This window comes from Erinaceus europaeus, chromosome 7, assembly GCF_950295315.1.
Source record: "Erinaceus europaeus chromosome 7, mEriEur2.1, whole genome shotgun sequence".
Taxonomy (NCBI): domain Eukaryota; kingdom Metazoa; phylum Chordata; class Mammalia; order Eulipotyphla; family Erinaceidae; genus Erinaceus; species Erinaceus europaeus.
In genome coordinates, this window is record NC_080168.1 from 132,620,230 (window position 1) to 132,641,253 (window position 21,024).

At 39.2% G+C, this 21,024-nt stretch overlaps 1 protein-coding gene across 15 annotated transcripts in view; it reads right to left on the reverse strand.

The window, feature by feature from the left end:
- The window catches only part of ANKS1B (ankyrin repeat and sterile alpha motif domain containing 1B), a 1,227,618-nt gene that overhangs the window by 1,059,469 nt on the left and 147,125 nt on the right, over window positions 1-21,024 (reverse strand). For all 15 annotated transcript variants that reach the window (XR_009550898.1, XM_060195606.1, XM_060195613.1 and 12 more), the window contains 4 exons: window positions 16,012-16,087; window positions 14,237-14,338; window positions 8,708-8,824; window positions 6,723-6,889 (listed from right to left, as the gene is read on the reverse strand). Coding sequence is in view for 14 of the 15 variants with exons in the window: in XM_060195606.1 (XP_060051589.1) it covers window positions 6,723-6,889; window positions 8,708-8,824; window positions 14,237-14,338; window positions 16,012-16,087 (462 nt within the window). In the remaining variant the exon portion in view is untranslated. The remainder of the gene's footprint in view (window positions 1-6,722; window positions 6,890-8,707; window positions 8,825-14,236; window positions 14,339-16,011; window positions 16,088-21,024) is intronic.

Genomic DNA, 21,024 nt, shown 5'->3' on the forward strand with positions numbered 1-21,024 from the left:
AAGCTAACCTTGTCAAAGCAAGGACTGCAAAAGCTGAATAAGGGCAAGAGACTGGCATCTTTTACGATGACTCTTTAGTCACTATCAGGCCACCCCATCAGCTGGGGCCCTAGTCAGGGAGGCCTGAGATTCCCAAACAGACATGATGGGTCTAGACCTCGAATAAATCCCTCTCTCCAAAATTACTAGTCATCTCCATCAAGAATAACACAACAGACCCCTTTGTGGGCCCCCATAGGACCTTGCCCTCAACTTGGATCAACAATGGTAGAGAATGTTCCATCCTCTGAAGGGAGGCTGGACAACATACTCTATGCTACACCTGAGGAAGATGGGTCCTGATATTGGGGCAGCTTGGAACGTTCCTACTCATGACCACAGAATATGAGCTCAGATCTAGAGGGATTCAGAGGTCACACAGGCTCCTAAAGTTGAATATGTGTCCCAGGTCAGATCAAATCAATGGGGTTTACAGTCAACAATATTTATACCCCTTTCCCATATTTGGGAGCTACTCTATTCCCTGATCCAGCTTCCTGGTCCTTTTTCCAGCCATGACATCATCTCCCCACACAATAACTTGGATCCACCTGCATATCAGATGTCAGACTCAGGGAAAAAAACAAACAAATAAACAAAACACTAGTATAGTTACGGGCCCTTTGGAATATAACTAAAATAGACCTACTAGCTAGCTCCAAAACAGAGACTCCCTACATCTTCATCTGCAATATTCCAGCCTTTAGGTTCATGATTAGTCAACAACTTCTTTGGCTTTATATGTTAACTCTCTTTTTAACCACCAGGTTCCAGATGCTACCACAATGTCAATCAAACTTCCCTGGACAGACAACCCCACCAATGTGTCCGGTAGCCCCTGCTTTCCCAGGGCCCTGCCCCACTAGGGAGAGAGAGAAACAGGCTGGGAGTGTGGATCTCAAAGAGTCAACGCCCATGTTCAGCGGGGAAGCAATTATAGAAGCCAGACCTTCCACCTTCTGCACCCCATAATGACACTGGGTCCATACTCCCAGAGGGATAAAGACTAGGAAAACTATTAGGAAAGCTAATAGTGAGGGGATGGAATATGGAGTTCTGATGGTGGGAATTGTGTGGAGTTGTACCCTTATCCTATGGTTTTTTCTGTGTTTCCTTTTTTATAATAAATAAATAAATAGTTTCCAGGCTGGGGAGACAGTATAATGGTTCTGCAAAAGACTGTCATGCCTGAGGCTCCAAGATCTCAGGTTCAATTCCTAGCACTACCATAAAATGTATACAAGATAAAATATAATTCTCACTTGAATTGATCATATTAAATGCAAGATCTCCAGTTAAATATATTCAATAAATAAGAATTTAATTTTAATTTGAAATATTAATTAAATTGTTCAAACTAGCTTAAGGCTAGTATGTCAGTAAAACCAAAATCTCACATCTGAAAATGAAGTTCTTTCATAAGATGGCTGATTCTGTATTATAAATTACTGAATTAGAGTGCCCTCTGTTGGAAGAAGCCAATTAATGTTAAAATGAACTTAACAGTTAAAAATGCCTCTAGAAATTCAAACTGCATCATTAATACATAAAATACATGTATACTACATCTATTGACACTAGAATAGATACTATCTTCACAGTTTATTTCCTTTAAATGACTTGTGAAATTATTTGTCATATAATGAACAAGAATATTTCATATATAAAATTTTAACTGAAATCATATCCATCTATTAGCCTATAATGTACAAAATATACCAATAAAACTGTTTCTCTACATTTAGTATTACAGTATAATATATAAAGAACTGAAATTTAAAGCTGTGACTGAACTGATGTGAATTTTCCCTGATGAGAAGATGAAAACCTCCCTAATTCATGATCATTTTTAAAGTTCTTCTACTGGGGAGTGAAAAATTAAAGCTGGACAGGAGAAAACTTACTCTAGCCCTAAAATTCTATTTTGGGATGTTATCAAGACCTCAGGTCAAGCTCATTTCAGGATAAAGAGTAAACTTGGCACAAGCTTCCCAAATCTAATCTTCCCTGTTTTCTGACAAAATAATTCAGAAGGGCCGCAGCTCCTATCCCAGACAGCCTGCGTTAAGATCCCTGCCATCTTCACTATAGAGCCCCTACTTCCCCCAGTCCTGGAACCCTTGGATAGGGCCCACTTTCCTGTATGCATCTCCCAATCCAAACCAAATAATATTGCATCCGCCGATCACAACCTAACCAAAGCAACGATTGCCACCTCAACATGCTTCACCTCAGACTGTATCCAGAGACTTCACGTGTGGAATGACAACCCTTCAGCTTCATTACTCGGGTGAGACCTTTCCTTTTATAGTACACTCTAATTTCATCTCAGGTAGTTCACTTTCTAACAAAGTCCCATAACCTAGAGATATACACCAGTTTCTGTGAGAGAGAGCTTATGTGCACACGTATCCATAAACTACTGCAAAATATATACCTGAAAGCAGAAGTACACTAGAGTTTGCAGTGAGTACCTCCCTAACACTTCCTCTCCACTATTCCAAGCTTTGGGTCCATGATTGCTCAACAAATTGTTTGGCTTCATATGTTAACTCTCTTTTCAATCACCAGGTTCCAGATGCCACCAGGATGCTGGCTAGGCTTCCCTGGATTGAAGACCCCACCAATGTGTCCTGGAGCTCAGCTTCCCCAGAGACACACCTTACTAGGGAAAGAGAGAGGCAGACTGGGAGTATGGACCGACCAGTCAACGCCCATGTTCAGCGGGGAAGCAATTACAGAAGCCAGACCTTCTACCTTCTGCAACCCTCAACGACCCTGGGTCCATGCTCCCAGAGGGCTAGAGAATGGGAAAGCTATCATGGGAGGGGGTGGGTTATGGAGATTGGGTGGTGGGAATTGTGTGGAGTTGTACCCCTCCTACCTTATGTTTTTGTTCATTAATCCTTTCTTAAATAAAAAATTTAAAAAAAAAAAAAAAAAGATCCCTGCCTTACTACTTCCCACGAAAACCTGGGAAATCAAAGAAATTCTCTTACTACCAACTTTCTTATCTGTATAATGAGATTGAAAATACTACCAATCCCACAGTGTGAAGAGTAAATCAGTTGCTATAGATAAAGTACTGAATATATCATGTGCTAGATTTTATTATGACTTATCTAACTATATTCCTAACTGTTTTATAAAACATTTATGAGTTTTATTTTTTTATTGTAGCCAGAGCACTTCTCTGCTCTGACATGTAGTAGTGGTTCAAGAGGTTGTATCTGAGACTTTGGACCTAGAACCAATGTCTTTACTTACCAACTACATTTCTCATAATAGGCTACATGAGGCAAGAGTAATTAGAAAAAGATTCATGAAGATATGTAGTTCTTAACTGATATGTAGTTCTTTTCATGGAGTAGGAAGAAATCAAACTACTCGGAAAGAGAGGAGAAATGCTTTGGTTTGTGCTTATTTTGGAATGAATAAATAACCAGTTGAATGAATGGAAGAGGATTCCAAAGAGCAGAAACAGTGTAAGAAGACCAGAAATGAGAACTAGCATATAATTCTGAGGTAATTTCATCCCGGAACCTCTAGGGTGGGGCTCACTTTCCTGTATGCTTCTCTCAAGTCATACCAACTCATACTGCACCTGCTGACCCCAACCTAAGCAATATAACCAGTACCACCTTGGCATGTTTCACTTCGGACTGTGTCCAGAGAGGTCAGGCATGGAATGTCAACCTTTCAGCTTCATTACTCTGCCACCAGGTTCCAGATGCTACCAGGATGCCAATCTGACTTCCCTGGGCAGATGACCCCACCATGTGTCCTGGAACCCCATCTTCTCAGATCCCTGCCCCTCTAGGGAAAGAGATGGTAGTGTGGATCCACCTGCCAACACCCATGTCCAGCAGGGAAGCAATTACAGAATCCAGACCTTCCACCTTCTGCACCCCATAGTGATCCTGGGTCCATACTGCCAGAGAAATAAAGAATATGAAAGCTATCAAGGGAAGAGATGGGATATAGAGTTCTGGTGATGGGAATTGTGTGGAAATGTACCCCTCTTACCCTACAGTCTTGTCAACATTTCCATTTTATAAGTAAAATTAAAAAAAAAACATGATCTCTGGTAATATATACTTGTTTTACATTGCCTGTACCCTGTGACTGAAGAATGTAAACTCTGAAATCCATGAAGTCAGAAAAGGCATCTCATTATTGCAATTATAAATCACAAAGCTCACAACAAAGTAACTAGCAATATTAGGTGTCTGAAGCATTTGACTAAGTATTTTGCATAATTTGAAAGTATAGGCAGAAATGTTTGCATTAAATAGAAAGTACTTAGCAAAACAGAATGAACCCAAATAAGACACTGGATGCAGATAGGGTCAATGTGATTGCACTACTTTGTAAACATTCAAGCCTCTCCCATATTAATCTTCTGAAAGGGCACTTGCAATGACTTCTTTTTCCTGTTCAAAATGTTTTAGACTTTTCTCATTCCTAAAGCAAAAAAAATTTCAGCTTGACATTTAAAATCATCCATGATCTGGCTTCAGCCTGTCATTCTAATCTTACCACCCACCTTTTCCCTGTGTCAACTCTTGTTCCAGAGAAACAGAACTATTTGCTCTTCCTCACATACACCTCTGATTTTCTGCCTTGTGCAACCTTTAATATTTCATATGGAAATATTTCACAGTAGTAAAAAACAATTGCTTGCTATGAATTTGAATTCTGAGAATTTAAATTTTACTTCTGAGTATTAACTTTCCTTCTGATATTAAAAGCACTTCTGTCTTACAAAAAAAAGAAAATGGTCATTATTTCCCCAAATTGGGTCATCCTCTTAAGGCAAATGGCCCCTACGGTCACAGCCTGTGAGGGAGAAACCTGAATCGCAGTTTCAAGAGTGTGGAGAGCCCAGGATGATACCAACAGATACCAACTGAGTAAAAGACACAAAATTAAGAGCTTCTGCTCATACTTACTCTTTACCATCCTCATTAGAATTTCTTTTGCAGTACATGTCTCATGACATAAATCATATATTCCTAGGATAGCAGTACATGTAGATATGTAATCTATTTAAAAAACACATCAGGGATATTTAAAATGCTTATTAATGACACTGCTAAGTAAAGTTTAAAAGGCTAGAAAATGTGAGGGTTTAGAAGTAGAGGATCAGAAGCAGCCAGTTTAGAGAAGTCTCCACAGACAGACCTAAAAACCATAACACCACATACTGTTTATGCAGAAAATGTTCTGGGGGCCGGGCGGTGGCGCACTGGGTTAAGCACACATAGTACGAAGCACGAGGATCCGCACAAGGGTCCTGGTTTCAGCCTCCAGGTCCCCCACCAGTGGGGGGCGGGGGGCAGTTACTTCATAAGCAGTGAAGCAGGCCTGCAGGTGTCTATCTTTCTCTCCTCCTCTCTATCTCTCCCTCCTCTCCCAAATTCTCTCTATCCTGTCCAATAAAATGGAAAAATGGCCACTAGGAGCAGTGGATTCATAGTGCTAGCACCGACCCCCAGCAGTAATCCTGGAAGGAAAAAAAGTACTAATTTCTAATTTATTCCAAGGAAATGTTGAAATGCAACTGGTTTGCAATCTGGAGAAATCATAAAACTGTTTTAAAATTTCTCTTAAAGAGGAATTTTGTCCTGAAATTAAAGCTACTTCTACTAATATTTGACTAATACAAAATTTTCATTTGGTAAACCCTATAGTATTTACATATGTATATAATCATAATTATATATAATTAATTATAAATATTCATAAAGAGCTTTTATTAGTGCCAATGATGAAAAGTTTTACAAAAGACAATGAGATAAAAATCAAACAACACAAAGAAAAACAGACATCAAAAGGAAGACTAGCCATGAAAGTAGACCAGCAAAGACTGTCCTGGGAAATAGTCATAGCTCACAGTAAGTAACTAAGTCAAGCAACAAGCAACATTCTCACTATAGTCATAACACTTCACAATTTTTTCTTAGTTTTCAAAAATAATGTATTTAACACAATCTACTCTTATTATTGGCTTTTGAATTAAGTATATATTTCTAAAGCAAAGCTCTGTAAGTGACTAATGATTACATATCAAAATAATGTGATTCTTTCAACACCAATACACTGTATGAACTCTTCTGCCACAGGATTCAAAATAGGTATGCAAATCTTAATTTTAAACTGTTTTAGTTTTTCTTTCTAATACTATAGTATAAAATGCAAATAAATAAGAGTTCCTAACTCATTACTTAGATTCTGAGGTTATAGATTGCATGAAAATTGGGATTTGAATAAATTAGAAAAATGGGTCAAACTTCTCACATCTCTTTCCCATTATAATTTATGGAGTAAAAAACTATACACATAGCTCAGATCTCTCTTCAAGACAGGAGTAAACTCAGGTCATAGAAAGAATAGGTAAGAAAGACAAAAGAAAGGCTTTCTTCTTTCTTTGGAAATCAGTATCATTATGGCCAATAAAAGCAATAAAAGAGAATTGAATTGTTTGAGTTAGTGCACCAAAGCATCCCTTCCCCTATACATGCAGTGAGAGTAAAACATCAGTAAACACCGGAGCAGAGACCACTAGGGCTGGGTGTTTGGCACTGGTGGCACTGAGGCTGAGGAGAATGTACAAATCCCATGCCTCTAGGCACATACTGAACTGCAAAGACAGACACATGTCTTCTTCCCCCCTTACTTACTACACTCTGGCTTCCATTTTTCCCAAGCTCTTCCTCTGAAATCTTGCTCAAGTTATCTAAGTAGTGGTCTGATATCGTGTGGCACAAGTCTTCAAAGGAGTAATCTTTTTCTTGACACAGCTTTATTTCATCCAGGAGTTTTGATAATTCTCCAGTAACAGTATCACCTGTAAAAAGTAAACTTTGTCAGAAGTTTCAAGAACGGTTACTGCTAGAACTTAAGGTCATTTAAAATATGACCCTTACAGAGAATTCAGTGTGTGGCAAATAAGATGAAGCCAGCAGAAAACATCCTGCTGTGACGGTAAAGGAGCACTAAGGTGGTGGTAGTGGGAGCATCCGCCGAGCTAAGGCCTGTCCCAGGGAGTCAGGAAGGTGCACGTGAGCTAGTGTGCAAGACACCACCATCTCCCTCACAAAACATGGAATCAAATGTCCTGCTGCAAATTATAGAGAGAAATATTAAAAGACAAATAAATTCTATTTTTTCTTTTTAAAAACAGAATATAGAAAATGTATCTGAACAAGGAATGAAAATGTATAGCACATAAAAACATCCTGAGTTACAATTCCTGAAACTTATTCATTGTAACATTTAATTTTCAATAAGCTTTTATCGGCAGTATACTTCACTGACAGAAGTTGTTCAATTCATACCAAATTTGAAACAGTTCTGAGAAGGTACTTCCTAATAGCTTCATTACAAAGAAACAGGAGAGGGTTGGGAGAGGAAACAAGGGTTATATAAAAAAGCTTTCATTCGGGGCTTTTCATTCGGGGTTATGTAAAAAAGCTTTCATTCATGGTGGCGCACCTGGTTAGGTGCACGTGTTACAGTGCACAAGAACCTGGGTTCGAGACCCCTGTCCCTACCAGCAGGGGGAAAGCTTTGCAAGTGGTGGAACAGTGTTGCAGGTGTTTCTCTGTCTCTCCCTCTCTCTCCCACCCTTTCACCTCAATTTCTGGCTGTCTCTATCCAATAAATAAAATAAAGATAATAAAAAGAAAAATATCAAAAATCCCAAATTCAATCCCCAGCACCACATATGCCAGCGGTGAGCAGAGAGCTGGTAGAAAGAAGGGAGGTGGGGGAGAGAAAGAATGGGGTAGGGGAACTTACTTAAACAAATAATCATTTAAATAAAAAAGGAAATTGTAATATATGATATCAAGAGAAAATACAAAATAAATATGCATCATTTGTCAAGACATGAATATTTTATAGGCTGTATGTAAATATAGCCTTTTCTAGTGACTTCATACTCTTTCCTGTGAGGGTGTTAAAAAAAAAATTCTGCAGTTATACCCTAGATAGCAACATTTTTATTCTGCACTTAAAAATGCATTATAGAGGGCAGGGCAGTAGCGCAGCGGGTTAAGCATACATGGCTCTAAGCACACGGACCTCTAAGCACACAGACCAGCTTAAGGATCCTGGTTCGAGTCCCCGGTTCCCCACCTGCGGGGTTGGGAGTGTCGCTTCACAGGCGGTGAAGCAGGTCTGCAGGTGTCTGTCTTTCTCTCCCCCCTCTGCCCTCCCCTCCTCCCTCGATTCTCTGTCCAATCTAACAACAATGACAACAAGAACAACAATAATAATAACAAGAACGATAAACAACAAGGGCAACAAAAGGGAAAAAAAGGCCTCTGGGAGCAGTGGATTCATAGTGCAGACACCAAGCCCCAGTGATAACCCTGGAGGCAGAAAAAAAAATGCATTAAAAAACCTTTGATGAAAGTCACTCCATGTAAACTACCTGAAAGCAGGGACTGCCATCTATTTTGCTCATTACGGAATCTTAAGATTGCGAATGGCCCCTCACAAACAGCAGAAGCTCAACTGGTTGGAAAAGTAGATAAAATACAGAACTAACATCCTGTTTACTAGACTCAGTATGTTCACAGTTATTGACCTCTGCTTACTCTGAGACAGATTTGCAGCAGAAGTCTAGAACTATCTCAAGGCTTTGTGATTCACTACTCACTTTTGGTCTTTTGCAAAGGAGATGCAACAGGAGATGAACTGTTGTTTGTTTCTTGTGCTGTGTCTTCCTGGGCATGTTCTTCAAGGACTGTTGATCTCCCCAGGCCTTCTAAATATTCTGTGTGTATAAGTTTTTGAAATTACATACTTGAATTCACTGACCTTAAAAGCAATAACCAAGTTTTGTTTTATTTGTTCTAGTTTCAGTTTTTTACTTCTATCCTCAAGTCCCCAAAATCCTCATGTTTTTAAAAGGACGATAAAACTCCTATGAGATACTTACTTAAAGCTTTTCAATTAAAAAAAAAAAGCTTAAAGATATTTTAGAAGAGATTCATGGACCTTTTTCCTGAAAACTGAACTTGTCACATTCTTTCCTAAAAAATAAATTCACCTCTCCAGAGTCTTGCTTGCCCCACTAGGGAAAGACAAAAACAGGCTGGGAGTATGGATCGACCTGTCAACACCTATGTTCATTGAAAAATCAATTACAGAAGCGAGACTTCCCACCCTCTACAACTAACAATGATCCTGGGTCCATACTCGAGAGGGACAACAAATAGGAAAGCTTCCAATGGAGGGGATGGGATACAGAAGTCTGGTGGTGGGAATTGTGTGGAATTGTACCTCTCTTATCCTACGGTCTTGTCAATCATTATTAAGTCAATAAAAATAAATAAGTAAACTTATAGGGGCCAGGCAGAAGTACACCAGTTAAGTGCACATAGGACCTGGTATAATAGAAAGGAAAATAGCCACTAGCAACAGTGGGTTTGTAGTGCCGGCACAGAGGCCCAGAGATAAGCCCAGTGATAATTTAAAAAAAAAAAATCACTTGTTGAAATACATTAACATTTCCAATTTCCTTATTTCTAAAGACATAAAATTCTATTTCGTTATTTATTTGTATGTTTCATTCTACAGAGATAAATAGTAACTAGCATTTACCCTCAGTCGCACAGAAAAAACAAAGTATCCAGAGAGTAGTTAATGAGCGACTAAGTGCCCCATCAAAAACTCCATGTACTGGGTCTACAAAATAGCTCATTTGAGGAGTGCACCACTCTGCCATTTGGGTCAACCCATGTTGTTAAAATTCGGTGGCTCTAGCTGGCCGGGCTAGCTTCACGAGCGGGTAACAGAGACGACCAGAGACATACGGCTGGGCAGGGAAGCTGTATTTCTTTATTCAGGAACAACAATTCATAAACTAACCCAAACTAATCACCAAACAAAACTCTGTTGCCTCTTTCCCCCGCAGCGGCACCAAGCATTCTCGAACTCTGGAACTCTGGAACCCTCTCGGGGTTCCTTGGGGCGGGGCCAAGCGGGCCCGCGAAACTAGCAGGACTGATCCAATTTTCTTGGCAGGGGGAGAGCTAGAACAACCTAATGTAAAGCATACAACAGACCCAGGTTTGAATCTGGAACACACTGCACTGAAGAAGCTTCAGTGTTGTCTTTTCTGTCTTCTCTTCTCTACTCTTCTCTTCTCTTTTCTTCTTCTTCTTCTTCTCCTCCTCCTCCTCCTCCTCCTCCTCCTTCTCTTCCTCCTCCTCCTCCTCCTCCTCCTCCTCCTCCTTCTCCTCCTCCTTCTCTCTCTCTCTCTCTCTCGCTCTCTCACTCTAGCTCTGCAATGATGCCCTACATACAACTGAAAAAAAAAAATTTTCACCTGTCAAGTAAAAAAGATCTTGTGGTGGGATCCAATCTCTAGAGTTTTATTTGAAATCCCAGATTTTTAAATGTTGAGAGTCAATCTTGATGAGAAAGGCATGGGAGAAAGATATGTTTTCTAAGCAAAATAGATGTGCTATCAGCAAAAAGCATTCAGCCCACAGTGGCTACTCCACAGTCTCCTAAAAGAAGATTAAATTACTAGACCCCTCCCTAGAGGAAACTTTATTTGCACTTCTTAATTAAGAAGAAACTTCTCATGATCACCAATTACAATTTCGTACCATCCAGTGTTGTAAACTATGAATAAACCTACTAGGCAAATTCTATCAGTAAAAGATAACATATGGAGTTCTATCCTAAGATCACTAAAATGGGAGCAGGCGCTAGGAACCTGCACAAGGAGCAGGGTTCCAGCTCCCACTCCCCACCTGCAGCAGGATGCTTCACCAATGATGAAGCAAGTCTACAGCGGTCTATCTTTATCTCCCTATCTAACCCTCCCCTCTCAATTTCTCTCTGTCCTATCGAAATTAATAGAAAAAAGAAAAGGGGAGAAAAAAAGAAAAAAATAGCCACCAGGAGCAGTGGATTCATAGTGCTGACACCAAGCTCCAGCAATAGCCCTAGAGGCAAAAAAAAAAAAATAATTAAAGTAATTAGATAAACTGAATTACACCTGATTTTATCTATTATAAATTGAATTTACTACAATAGTAACTGCTTTCCAGAGGATATATCAGACATTCTTATAGCTAGCTCTTTGCTTAAGTTTAGCTGAAGGGAATAGTTCAATATGAAATGTAAAAAGTCTAGATAGAAAAGATCTATAAAAAGGTTGTATTCCATGAAACAATGCTCCAAGTCTCTGATTGTCACAGAAATGCAAATAAAGACAACAGTGAGAAACCACTTCACTCCTGTGAGAATGTTATGCATCAGAAAAGGTAGTAGCAACAAATGCTGGAGAGGTTGTGGGGACAAAGGAACCCTCCTGCACTGCTGGTGGGAATGTCAATGGGTCCAACCTCTGTGGAGAACAGTCTGGAGAACTCTGGAGGCTAGAAGTGGACCTGCCCTGTGACCCTGCAATTCCTCTCCTGGGGATGTATCCTAAGGAACCCAACACACCCATCCAAAAAGATGTGTGTACACTTGTGTTCATAGCAGCACAATTTGTATTAGCCAAAACCTGGAAGCAACCCAGGTGCCCAACAATAGATGAGGGTTGAGTAAGTTGTGTCCTATATACAGAATGGAATACTACTCAGCTATTAAAAATGGTGAATTTACTCTCTTCACCTCATATTGATGGAGTTTGAAGGAATCCTGTGAAGTGAGATCAGCCAGAAAGAGAAGAATGGATATGGGATGATCTCATCACAGACAGAAGTTGAGACACAAGATCAGAAGGGAAACACTAAGCAGAACTTGGACTGGAGTTGGTGAATTGCACCAAAGTAAAAGACTCTTGGGTTCAGGTCCTGGAACATGATGGTGGAGGACCTAGTGGGGGTTGAATTGTGATGTGGGAAACTGGGAAATGTTATGCATGTACAAATTATTGCATTTTACTGTCAACTGTAGCCATTAATTCCCCAATAAAGATTTTTTAAATGTTGTATTTCACTCTTTTTAATTTTCAAGCTTTCATTCACTAAGTTTAGTTGAAATTAATATGAAGAGTCACACATATACCTCTATATGCACTTCTGCTTGCAATTAATTTCTTTATTAGCAAGAAAAGTAAAGGTGCCTGAATTTCTCTGAGAAGCTTTAGAAATAGGAAAAAAGAACACAAAGAACCCCAATAATGCCTCTATACTCCTGATACCTGTTGTGGCCTTCTTTACCCAGTGTCTTTCTAATTCATTTCTCTCGCTGCAGGACAAAGCTGTTCTTCAGCTTCCCAGCTGACAGGCAATAAAATCCATCACACCTTCCTCCTCTACTACATTTGTAGCCAATCTGACAATTTTAGGGTTAAATTCCACTGAACAATGTAGAAACTAACTGGCAAAGAATGAACATTACAATCTGTAAAGTAACATGTTTTTATCTGCTAAGTACAACATTGCCAAAGGAGAAAGGGAGAGCATTTAAATATGGTATTTTTTTAAGTTCTAGGTCAAACATAAAGTATGTAATCATACAAATAAAAAATAGCACATAGATGATGCTTAAACCTTCAACAGGCCTAATAAGAAGTATCTACAAATATACTCAAATGAAAAATCTTCAAAAGTAGGACTGTTAAATGTTGGTCTGCTTCTAAATTCTGCTTCTAAGACCCCTTCTGTTGCACGGCTTGACGCTGTGGTCTATTTACATATCATTGTTTTGTTTGAGACCTGCACTGGTTTCATCCCCACTGGTTCGCACTCTTTTTCCACTCTGCCCCTCTCCTAGTCACATCCTGTTTTCCACTGTTTCATCCCCACTGGTTCGCGTGCTTTTTCCTTTTCCCCACCCCCTATCCTACGTACATTCTCTTCCGACCTGACGCTTCCGCCTCAAGAGATATAAAGGACAGGATTTTCTAATGAATAGAGATTAGATTGACTGCACTGCATTCCTGCTCATCAATAAAGCTTGACCTGCGTCCCACTCAGCCATAAGTCCCTGGTTGTCTCTCTCCCGCCCGCGAAGCTAGCCCAGCAGTTAAAACCTAGTTGTAATGTATTACTGGATGAGGGTGTAAAGGACCCGTGTTCTTCTAGCTGAGTGCAATGCTTCTATTAATGATGCAACACTTATAAGCCAGCTACCCTACTCAGTAGAGAATAAATAAATTTTAACTCAGCATTTCATTTTCAAGTGCAAAAAAAATAGAAAGTGACTTCTGACTCACCTACTTCAGAGTTACAGAAATGAGACAAAAGTTTTAAAAAGCCCTAAAAGTCCTCAAAGTACCATTCAAATGTAATGTAACATTCAATCCTCATCACTTCACATCACTTTTTATTACCTAAAAGTCATAACTGCATTTTTACTCAGTGGCTTAAAAACAATTTTAAATCAAGTGAATAAAAAGAAAAATGCTGTAGTTTTAAAAGTACTATTTCAAAAAGAGAAAGAAATACTGTTTGTGGGGCTTGGCAGCGGCATGCCCTGTTAAGCACAAGTCACCGTGTTCAAGGACCCAGGCTGCAGGCCCCGGTGGTCTCCACCATCAGGGAAGCAGGGCTTCAGGTTCTCTCTCTCCCTCTCTATCTCCTCATTCCTCTCACTTTCTTCCTCTCTACTCAATACATAGTAAATAACAAATAAATAAAGGAAGTTAATACTCACTGGAAATAATATGCTGTAAAAAGTCTTTATTATTGGGGCCAGGTGGCCGCACACCTGGCTGAATGCATGTGTCACAGTGCACAAAGACCTGGCTTTCAGTCCCTGGTCCTACCTGCAGAGGGAAAGCTTTGCAAGTGGTGAAGCAGTGCTGCAGGTGTCTCTCCTCTATTTTTCTCTGTCTCCCACTACCCTCTTGATTTCTGGCTGTCTCTATCCAATAAACAAAGATAATTTTAAAGAAATATATATATGATTTAGCTTGGAAGTCTACCAGAAAAATACAAATAATAATTTATTCAAAAGTAAATATTGTGGCTAGGGAAAAAGTTCAACTGGCAGAGCACTGGGTTTGCATGTCTGAAGTTCCTGGTTCAATTCCTGGCACCACATGTACCAGAGAGGTGCTTGGACTTATCCCTCTCACTCTCTCTCTCCCTCTCTCATGTGAAATCAGTAAAATATTTTAAAGTAAATATGAACTCAAAACCCAAGAGAAAATTTTAACAGTTGTATTTTCACCTTGACTTTAACATAAAATGGTGCATGGTTCAGTATTGTTTACCTTGTAAAAGTGTTGCGATCTGGAGAGACTTCTGAGATGGATGCTCCTTCAGAATGTCCAGGACGGTTCTGCCTAAGCTATCCTTTATATTGGCATCAATTCCTGAAATATTAAAGATATAAGTTCAGTAAATCTACACCACTGGAATGTCACCAGAAGATACTACTGATATGTCACTGCTCTAGTTTCGAAAGGTAACAATCAATAAATGTTTTATTGTAAAAAAAAATTAAATTAAATTAAGCTTTCCAGACACACAAATACATACACGGTCAAGTTGATAAAAGAAGGTGGGAATATATAAATAACCAAATTTAGAAACGTTCTATTTCATTGATTTGTTTAAAAATTCTTAAAGTATTTGAAAACACTCTATAAAATACTCTAGCAGAGATATAGCTTTGCAGCTTCTGTTTAAGGTTTACCACACCAGCAAAGTCCTAGTGTACTCTATCAAAAAGGCCCCTTTACCTATCTCTCCCACCCCTCCCCCCTTTCCCTCTATTAACTACCCTAAGTTTTCTGATATGGAATTAACCTCTAAATTCACTGACAGATGACTAGGTAAAGAAGCTATGTGGTGTATATTCAAAGGAATGCTGCTATGCATTTTTAAAAAATGAACTTATGCTTTGGGAAATAAGACAGATGGAATTTGACGTGATGATGCTCAGTGAGAGAAAGAAGTGAAGGACAATAGATGGCTATAGTGATATGTAGAATATAAATAAGCAAAAGAATTATCAAAAAAGAAACCCTACAGGAAACATATTCTTTTTTTGTGACAAAACAAAGTAATTTTATTATATAAAGGGAAAACTCCTCAGCCTCTTTGTTAGAGTTCTGTAAAATTTTCAAGATTACCAGTTATAAAAACTGTGTTTAAAATACATAAAGTTAGGGCAGGAGAGACAGTATAATGGCCCTGCAAAAGACTTAAGTGCCAGAGGCTCTTAGATCCTAGGCTCAGTCCCTAGCACCAGAGTAAATGAGAGCTGAGCAGTGCTCTGGTCTCTCCATATATCTCTCTCATTAAAAAAATTAAGTAAATAAAGTATTTCTTAATATTTATTTTATTTATTTATTCCCTTTTGTTGCCCTTGTTGTTTTATTGTTGTAGTTATTATTGTTGTTGTCGTTGTTGGATAGGACAGAGAGAAATGGAGAGAGGAGGGGAAGACAGAGAGGAGGAGAGAAAGACAGACACCTGCAGACCTGCTTCACCGCCTGGGAAGCGACTCCCCTGCAGGTGGGGAGCCGGGGTTCGAACTGGGATCCTTACACCGGTCCTTGTGCTTTGCGCCACCTGCGCTTAACCCGCTGCGCTACAGCCCGACTCCCAATAAAGTATTTTTTTAACATGTTATTTTATTATAATGAGAAGAGAGGGAGAGAGAAGTACAAAGAAAAAGATATGAGCACTGTTCAGCTCTGACCTATGTTGGTGCTGGGGACCTCAGAGCCTCAGGTGTTAGTCGTTTACATAACTATTATGCTGTCTCCACAGCCAATAAAATATTTTAAGTACATATTCCACTTTCATATTCTGTTTTCTGTCTCTCCATCCTTAGATCTTTAAAATAAATATACAAAACTGCAATTTCCAAGAGCATTTCTATTAAACAAAAGGTATGCATTTACAACATTTTTGTCTAAACACAGGTTCAATTATACATGATCTGATTTCAAATCTACAATTTGAAGTAAAGGCAAGAAGTCCAGGTGACTGTGGAAAATGTAGAAGAATGTGACCTCTGGAGAATCATGATAATTACCTGTTTCTAACAGAACTCTCACAACATCCACTTTACCGAACAAAGCTGCTTCATGGAGAGCGCTCCCCTTTTCTGTCTGGAAAAAGAGAGCAGGGGGGGAAGAATAGACAGGATTATAACAGAAGTTTCTACAGGTTAAAATACTGCCAGTCCCCCTGTGTCTCTCTGCATATCTGTCTCTATCTCTTTGTATCTGGAAAAAGAAAAATCCAGAACAGTGAAGCTTAGACTACAGGCACATTGAGCCATTTCATATGACTATCATTCTCTGTCTTCTTCCACAAGGAATCCAAAGACTCTCTTCAGATAGCCCTGTCTCAGCAAGGCCTGCACCAATACTTCTCAAACTTCACCTCAACCAGAATCACCCAGAGAGCTTGTTTACAAATCAGCTCCTAGAGCAAGGATAAAGGAAACAAACCAATAGGACAGGAGTAGGGGGAGGGAACATAATGGTTGTGCAAAAATATTTTCATGCCTCATGGCTTCAAGATCCCAAATTTAATCCCCAACAAATGATAAGGCAGCAGTATTCTGGTAAAAATTACAGTAATTAGTACATTTACAAAAAATAAGCCAGGCAAGGTGGCGGTGCAGCGAGCTAAGTGCACATAGTACAAAGCATAAGGACCTGCACAAGGATCCTGATTCAACCCCCCAGCTCCACACCTACAGGGGGGTTGATTCACAAGCAGTAAAGCAGGCCTGCAGATGTCTATCTTCTCTCTCCTATCCCCACCTCCTTACTCAATTTCTCTGTCCAGTAAAAATAGATAAAAGGGGGCCAGGCAGTAGCATGCCAGGTTAAGTAAACATTTTGTGAAGCACAAGGACTTGCACAAAGATCTCAGTTCAAGCCACTGGCTCCTCACCTGCAACAAATTCAAGAGCACTGAAATCATTCTAAGCATCTTTTCAGACCACAGTGGAATTAAATTAACACTTAACAATCAACAAAAGATTAGTAAGAGTCCCAAAATGTGGAAGCTGAACAGTACACTCCTTAACAACCTCTGGGTCAAAGAGGAAATCAAGGAGGAAATCAGAAAGTTTCGAGAGTTCAATGAAAATGAAGACACAAGCTATCAAAATATTTGGGACACAGCTAAGGCAGTACTGAGAGGGAAGTTCATAGCCATACAATCACACATTAGGAAACAAGAAAAAGCACAAATAAACAGCCTGATTGCACACCTTAAAGACCTAGAAGGAGAAAAACAAAGGAACCCTAAAGCAACCAGAAGGACAGAAATCACTAAAGTTAGGGCAGAAATCAATAACATTGAAAATAAGAAAACCATACAAAAGATCAATGAAGCTAAATGTTGATTTTTTTGAAAGAGTGAACAAAATTGACAAACCTTTAGCCAGATTCACAAAACAAAACAGGGAGAAGACCCAAATAAATAGAATTATAAACAAAGGAGGAGATATTATAATAGACACCACAAAAATCCAACATATTATGCGAGGCTTCTATAAAACAACTATATGCTACCAAGTTAGAGAACCTGGAAGAAATGGACGATTTTCTAGATACCTACGAACTTCCAAAATTAAATAAAGAGGAATCAGATAATATGAACAGGCCCATTACAGCTAAAGAAATTGAAACAGTAACCAAAAACCTTCCCAAGAATAAAAGTCATGGACCAGAAGGTTTTACAAATAACTTCTAAAAAACCTTAAAAGAAGAACTAATACCTCTACTTTTAAAAGTCTTCCAGAAGATTGAAGACACTGGAATACTCCCGTCCAGCTTCTATGAAGCCAACATCACTCTGATACTAAAAGCAGACAAGACAGGGACATAACCGAAGAAGAAAACTACAGACCATTATCTCTGATGAACATAGATGCTAAAATACTGAACAAAATTCTAGCCAACCAGATACAGCAGTATAGTAAAAAGATTGTTCATCAAGACCAAGTGGGGTTTATACCAGGGATGCAAGGTTGGTTTAATATACATAAATCAATCAACATGATCCACCACATCAATAAAAGAAGACCAAAAACCATATGGTTCTATCAACAGATATAGAGAAAGCCTTTGACAAAATCCAACATCCCTTTATAATCAAAACGCTACAAAAATGGGAATAGATGGAAAATTCCTCAAGATAGTGGAGTCTATATATAGCAAACCTACAGCCAACATCATACTCAATGGTGAAAAACTGGAAGCATTTCCCCTCAGATCAGGTACTAGACAGGGCTGCCCACTATCACCATTACTATTCAACATAGTGTTGGAAATTCTTACCATAGCAATGAGGCAGGAGCAAGGAATTAAAGGCATACAGATTGGAAGAGAAGAAGTCAAACTCTCCCTATTTGCAGATGACATGATAGTATACATAGAGAAACCCAAAGAATTCAGCAGGAAGCTTTTGGGAATTATCAGGCAATATAGTAAGGTATCAGGCTACCAAATTAACATACAAAAGTCAGTGGCATTTCTTTATACAAACACTAAGGTAGAAGAAGATAAAATCCAGAAATCAATTCCTTTTACTATAGCAACAAAAACAATAAAATATCTAGAAATAAACCTATCCAAAGAAGTGAAAGACTTGTATACTGAAAATTACGAGTCACTACTCAATGAAATTGAAAAAGACACAAAGAAGTGGAAAGATATTCCATGTTCATGGGTTGGAAGAATTAATATCATCAAAATGAATATACTACCCAGAGCCATATACAAATTCAATGCAATTCCCATCAAGATCCCAACCAATTGATCTAGGAGAATAGAATAAATGCTACAAATGTTTATCTGGAACCAGAAGAGACCTAAAATTGGCAAAAAAAAAAAAAGTCTTGAGAAGAAAGAACAGTACTGGAGGCAACACACTCCAAGATCTCAAATTATACTATAGGGCCATTGTCAGCAAAACTGCTTGGTACTGGAACATAAATAGACACAATGACCAGTGGAATAGAACTGAGAGCCCAGAAGGAAGCTACTATATCTATGAACATTTAATCTTTGACAAAGGTACCCAGACTATTAAATGGGGAAAGGAGAGTCTCTTCAACAAATAATATTGGAAAAAATTGGGTTGAAACATGCAGAAGAATGTAACTGAACCACTTTATCTCACAAACACAAAAGCAAATTCTAAATGGATCAAGGACTTGGATGTTAGACCAGAAACTATCAAATTTGTAGAGGAAAGTACTTGCAAAACTCTTTTCTGCATAAATTTTAAAGATGTCTTCAATGAAAGGAATCTAATTACAAAGAAGAATTAACAAACTAAACCAATGGAACTACATGAAAGAAAAAGCTTCTACACAGCAGAAGAAACCACCACCCAAACAGAGACATTCCACAGAATGGGAGAAGATCTTTACATTAGATCTTGTCTTTATCAGACAAGAGGCTAATAACCAAAATATATTTTTAAAAAAAACTCACAAAACTCAGCAACAAGAAAACAAATGACCCCATCCAAAAATGAGGAGAGGATATGAACAGAATATTCTCCATAGAAGACATCCAAAAGGCTGAGAAATACATGAAAAAATGTTCCAAGTCTTTTATTGTCAGGGAAATGCAAATAAAGACAACCATGAGATACCACCTCACTCCTGTGAGAATGTCAGACATCAGAAAAGGTAACAGCAACAAATGCTGGAGAGGTTGTGGGGACAAAGGAACCCTCCTGCACTGCTGGTGGGAATGTAAATGGGTACAACTCCTGTGGAGAGCAGTCTGGAGAACTCTCAGAAGGCTAGAAATGGACCTACCCTATGACCCTGCAATTCCTCTCCTGGGGATAGATCCTGAAGAACCCAACACACCCATCCAAAAAGATCTGTGTGCACATATGTTCATAGAAGCACAATTTGCAATAGCCAAAACCTGGAAGCAACCCAGGTGTCCAACAACAGATGAGTGGCTGAGCAAGTTGTGGTCTAGATACACAATGGAATACTACTCAGCTATTAAAAATGGTGAATCCACCTTCTTCACCTCCTCTTGGATGCAGCTTAGAGGAATCCTGTGAAGTGAGATCAGCCAGAAAGAGAAGGATGAGTATGGGAGGATGTCACTCGTAGAAGTTGAAAACATGATCATAAGGGAAAACACAAAGCAGAACTTGGACTCGAGTTGGTGTACTGCACCAAAATAAAAGACTCTGGGCCGGGGGGGGGGGGAGGTTCAGGTAGAGGAAGACCTAGTGAGGGCTGTGCTGTTATGTGGGAATATTATGCATGTACAAACTGCTGTATTTTACTGTCGTCTGTAAACCATTAATCCCCAATAAAGGAATTTAAAAAAAGGAACAGCCCAGGACCCGTGTGGTAGCACACCAGGTTAAGCATACATAATACAAGCACAAGTACCCACACAAGGATACTGGTTCGAGACCCCAGTTCCCTACCTTCAGGGGGGAGTGAAGCAGGTCTGCAGGCAACTATCTTTTCCCCTCTCTGTCTTCCCTTCCTCTCTTGAGTTCTCTCTGTCATATCCAACAACAACAATAGTAACAGCAACAGGGGCGGGGGGATGGCCTCCAGGAGCAGTGGATTCCATAGTGCAGGCACTAAGCCCCAAAGATAACCCTGAAGGCAAAAAAAAATCAAGTCCACATCTGTGACCTTAGGAAAACTACTACAGTTTCCAATGGAGGGAAGGGGGACACAGAACTCATGTGGTGGGAACAGTGTGGAATTGTACTGTTAACTCATGATTCTGTAAATCAATATTAAATCACTAATAAAAAATTTCAAAAGACACTTTCGAAAACTAAAAACACTGATGTCTAAATACAGCACAGAACACTATTTCGCTGTAAGAAATTATGAAATCTTCTCTTTCGCTATGTCATGGATGGAACTTGAAGGGATCATGTCAAGTGAAGTCAGTAGGACAAATACAAGGTGGCTGGTGGCACTCACAGGTAGGATTTAAGAAGCAAAGGAAAGGAAAGCAGGGAGAACATTGGACTAGCTGTGGTCGATTACCACAGACCACGGACTCTAATGAGGCCAAAGAGG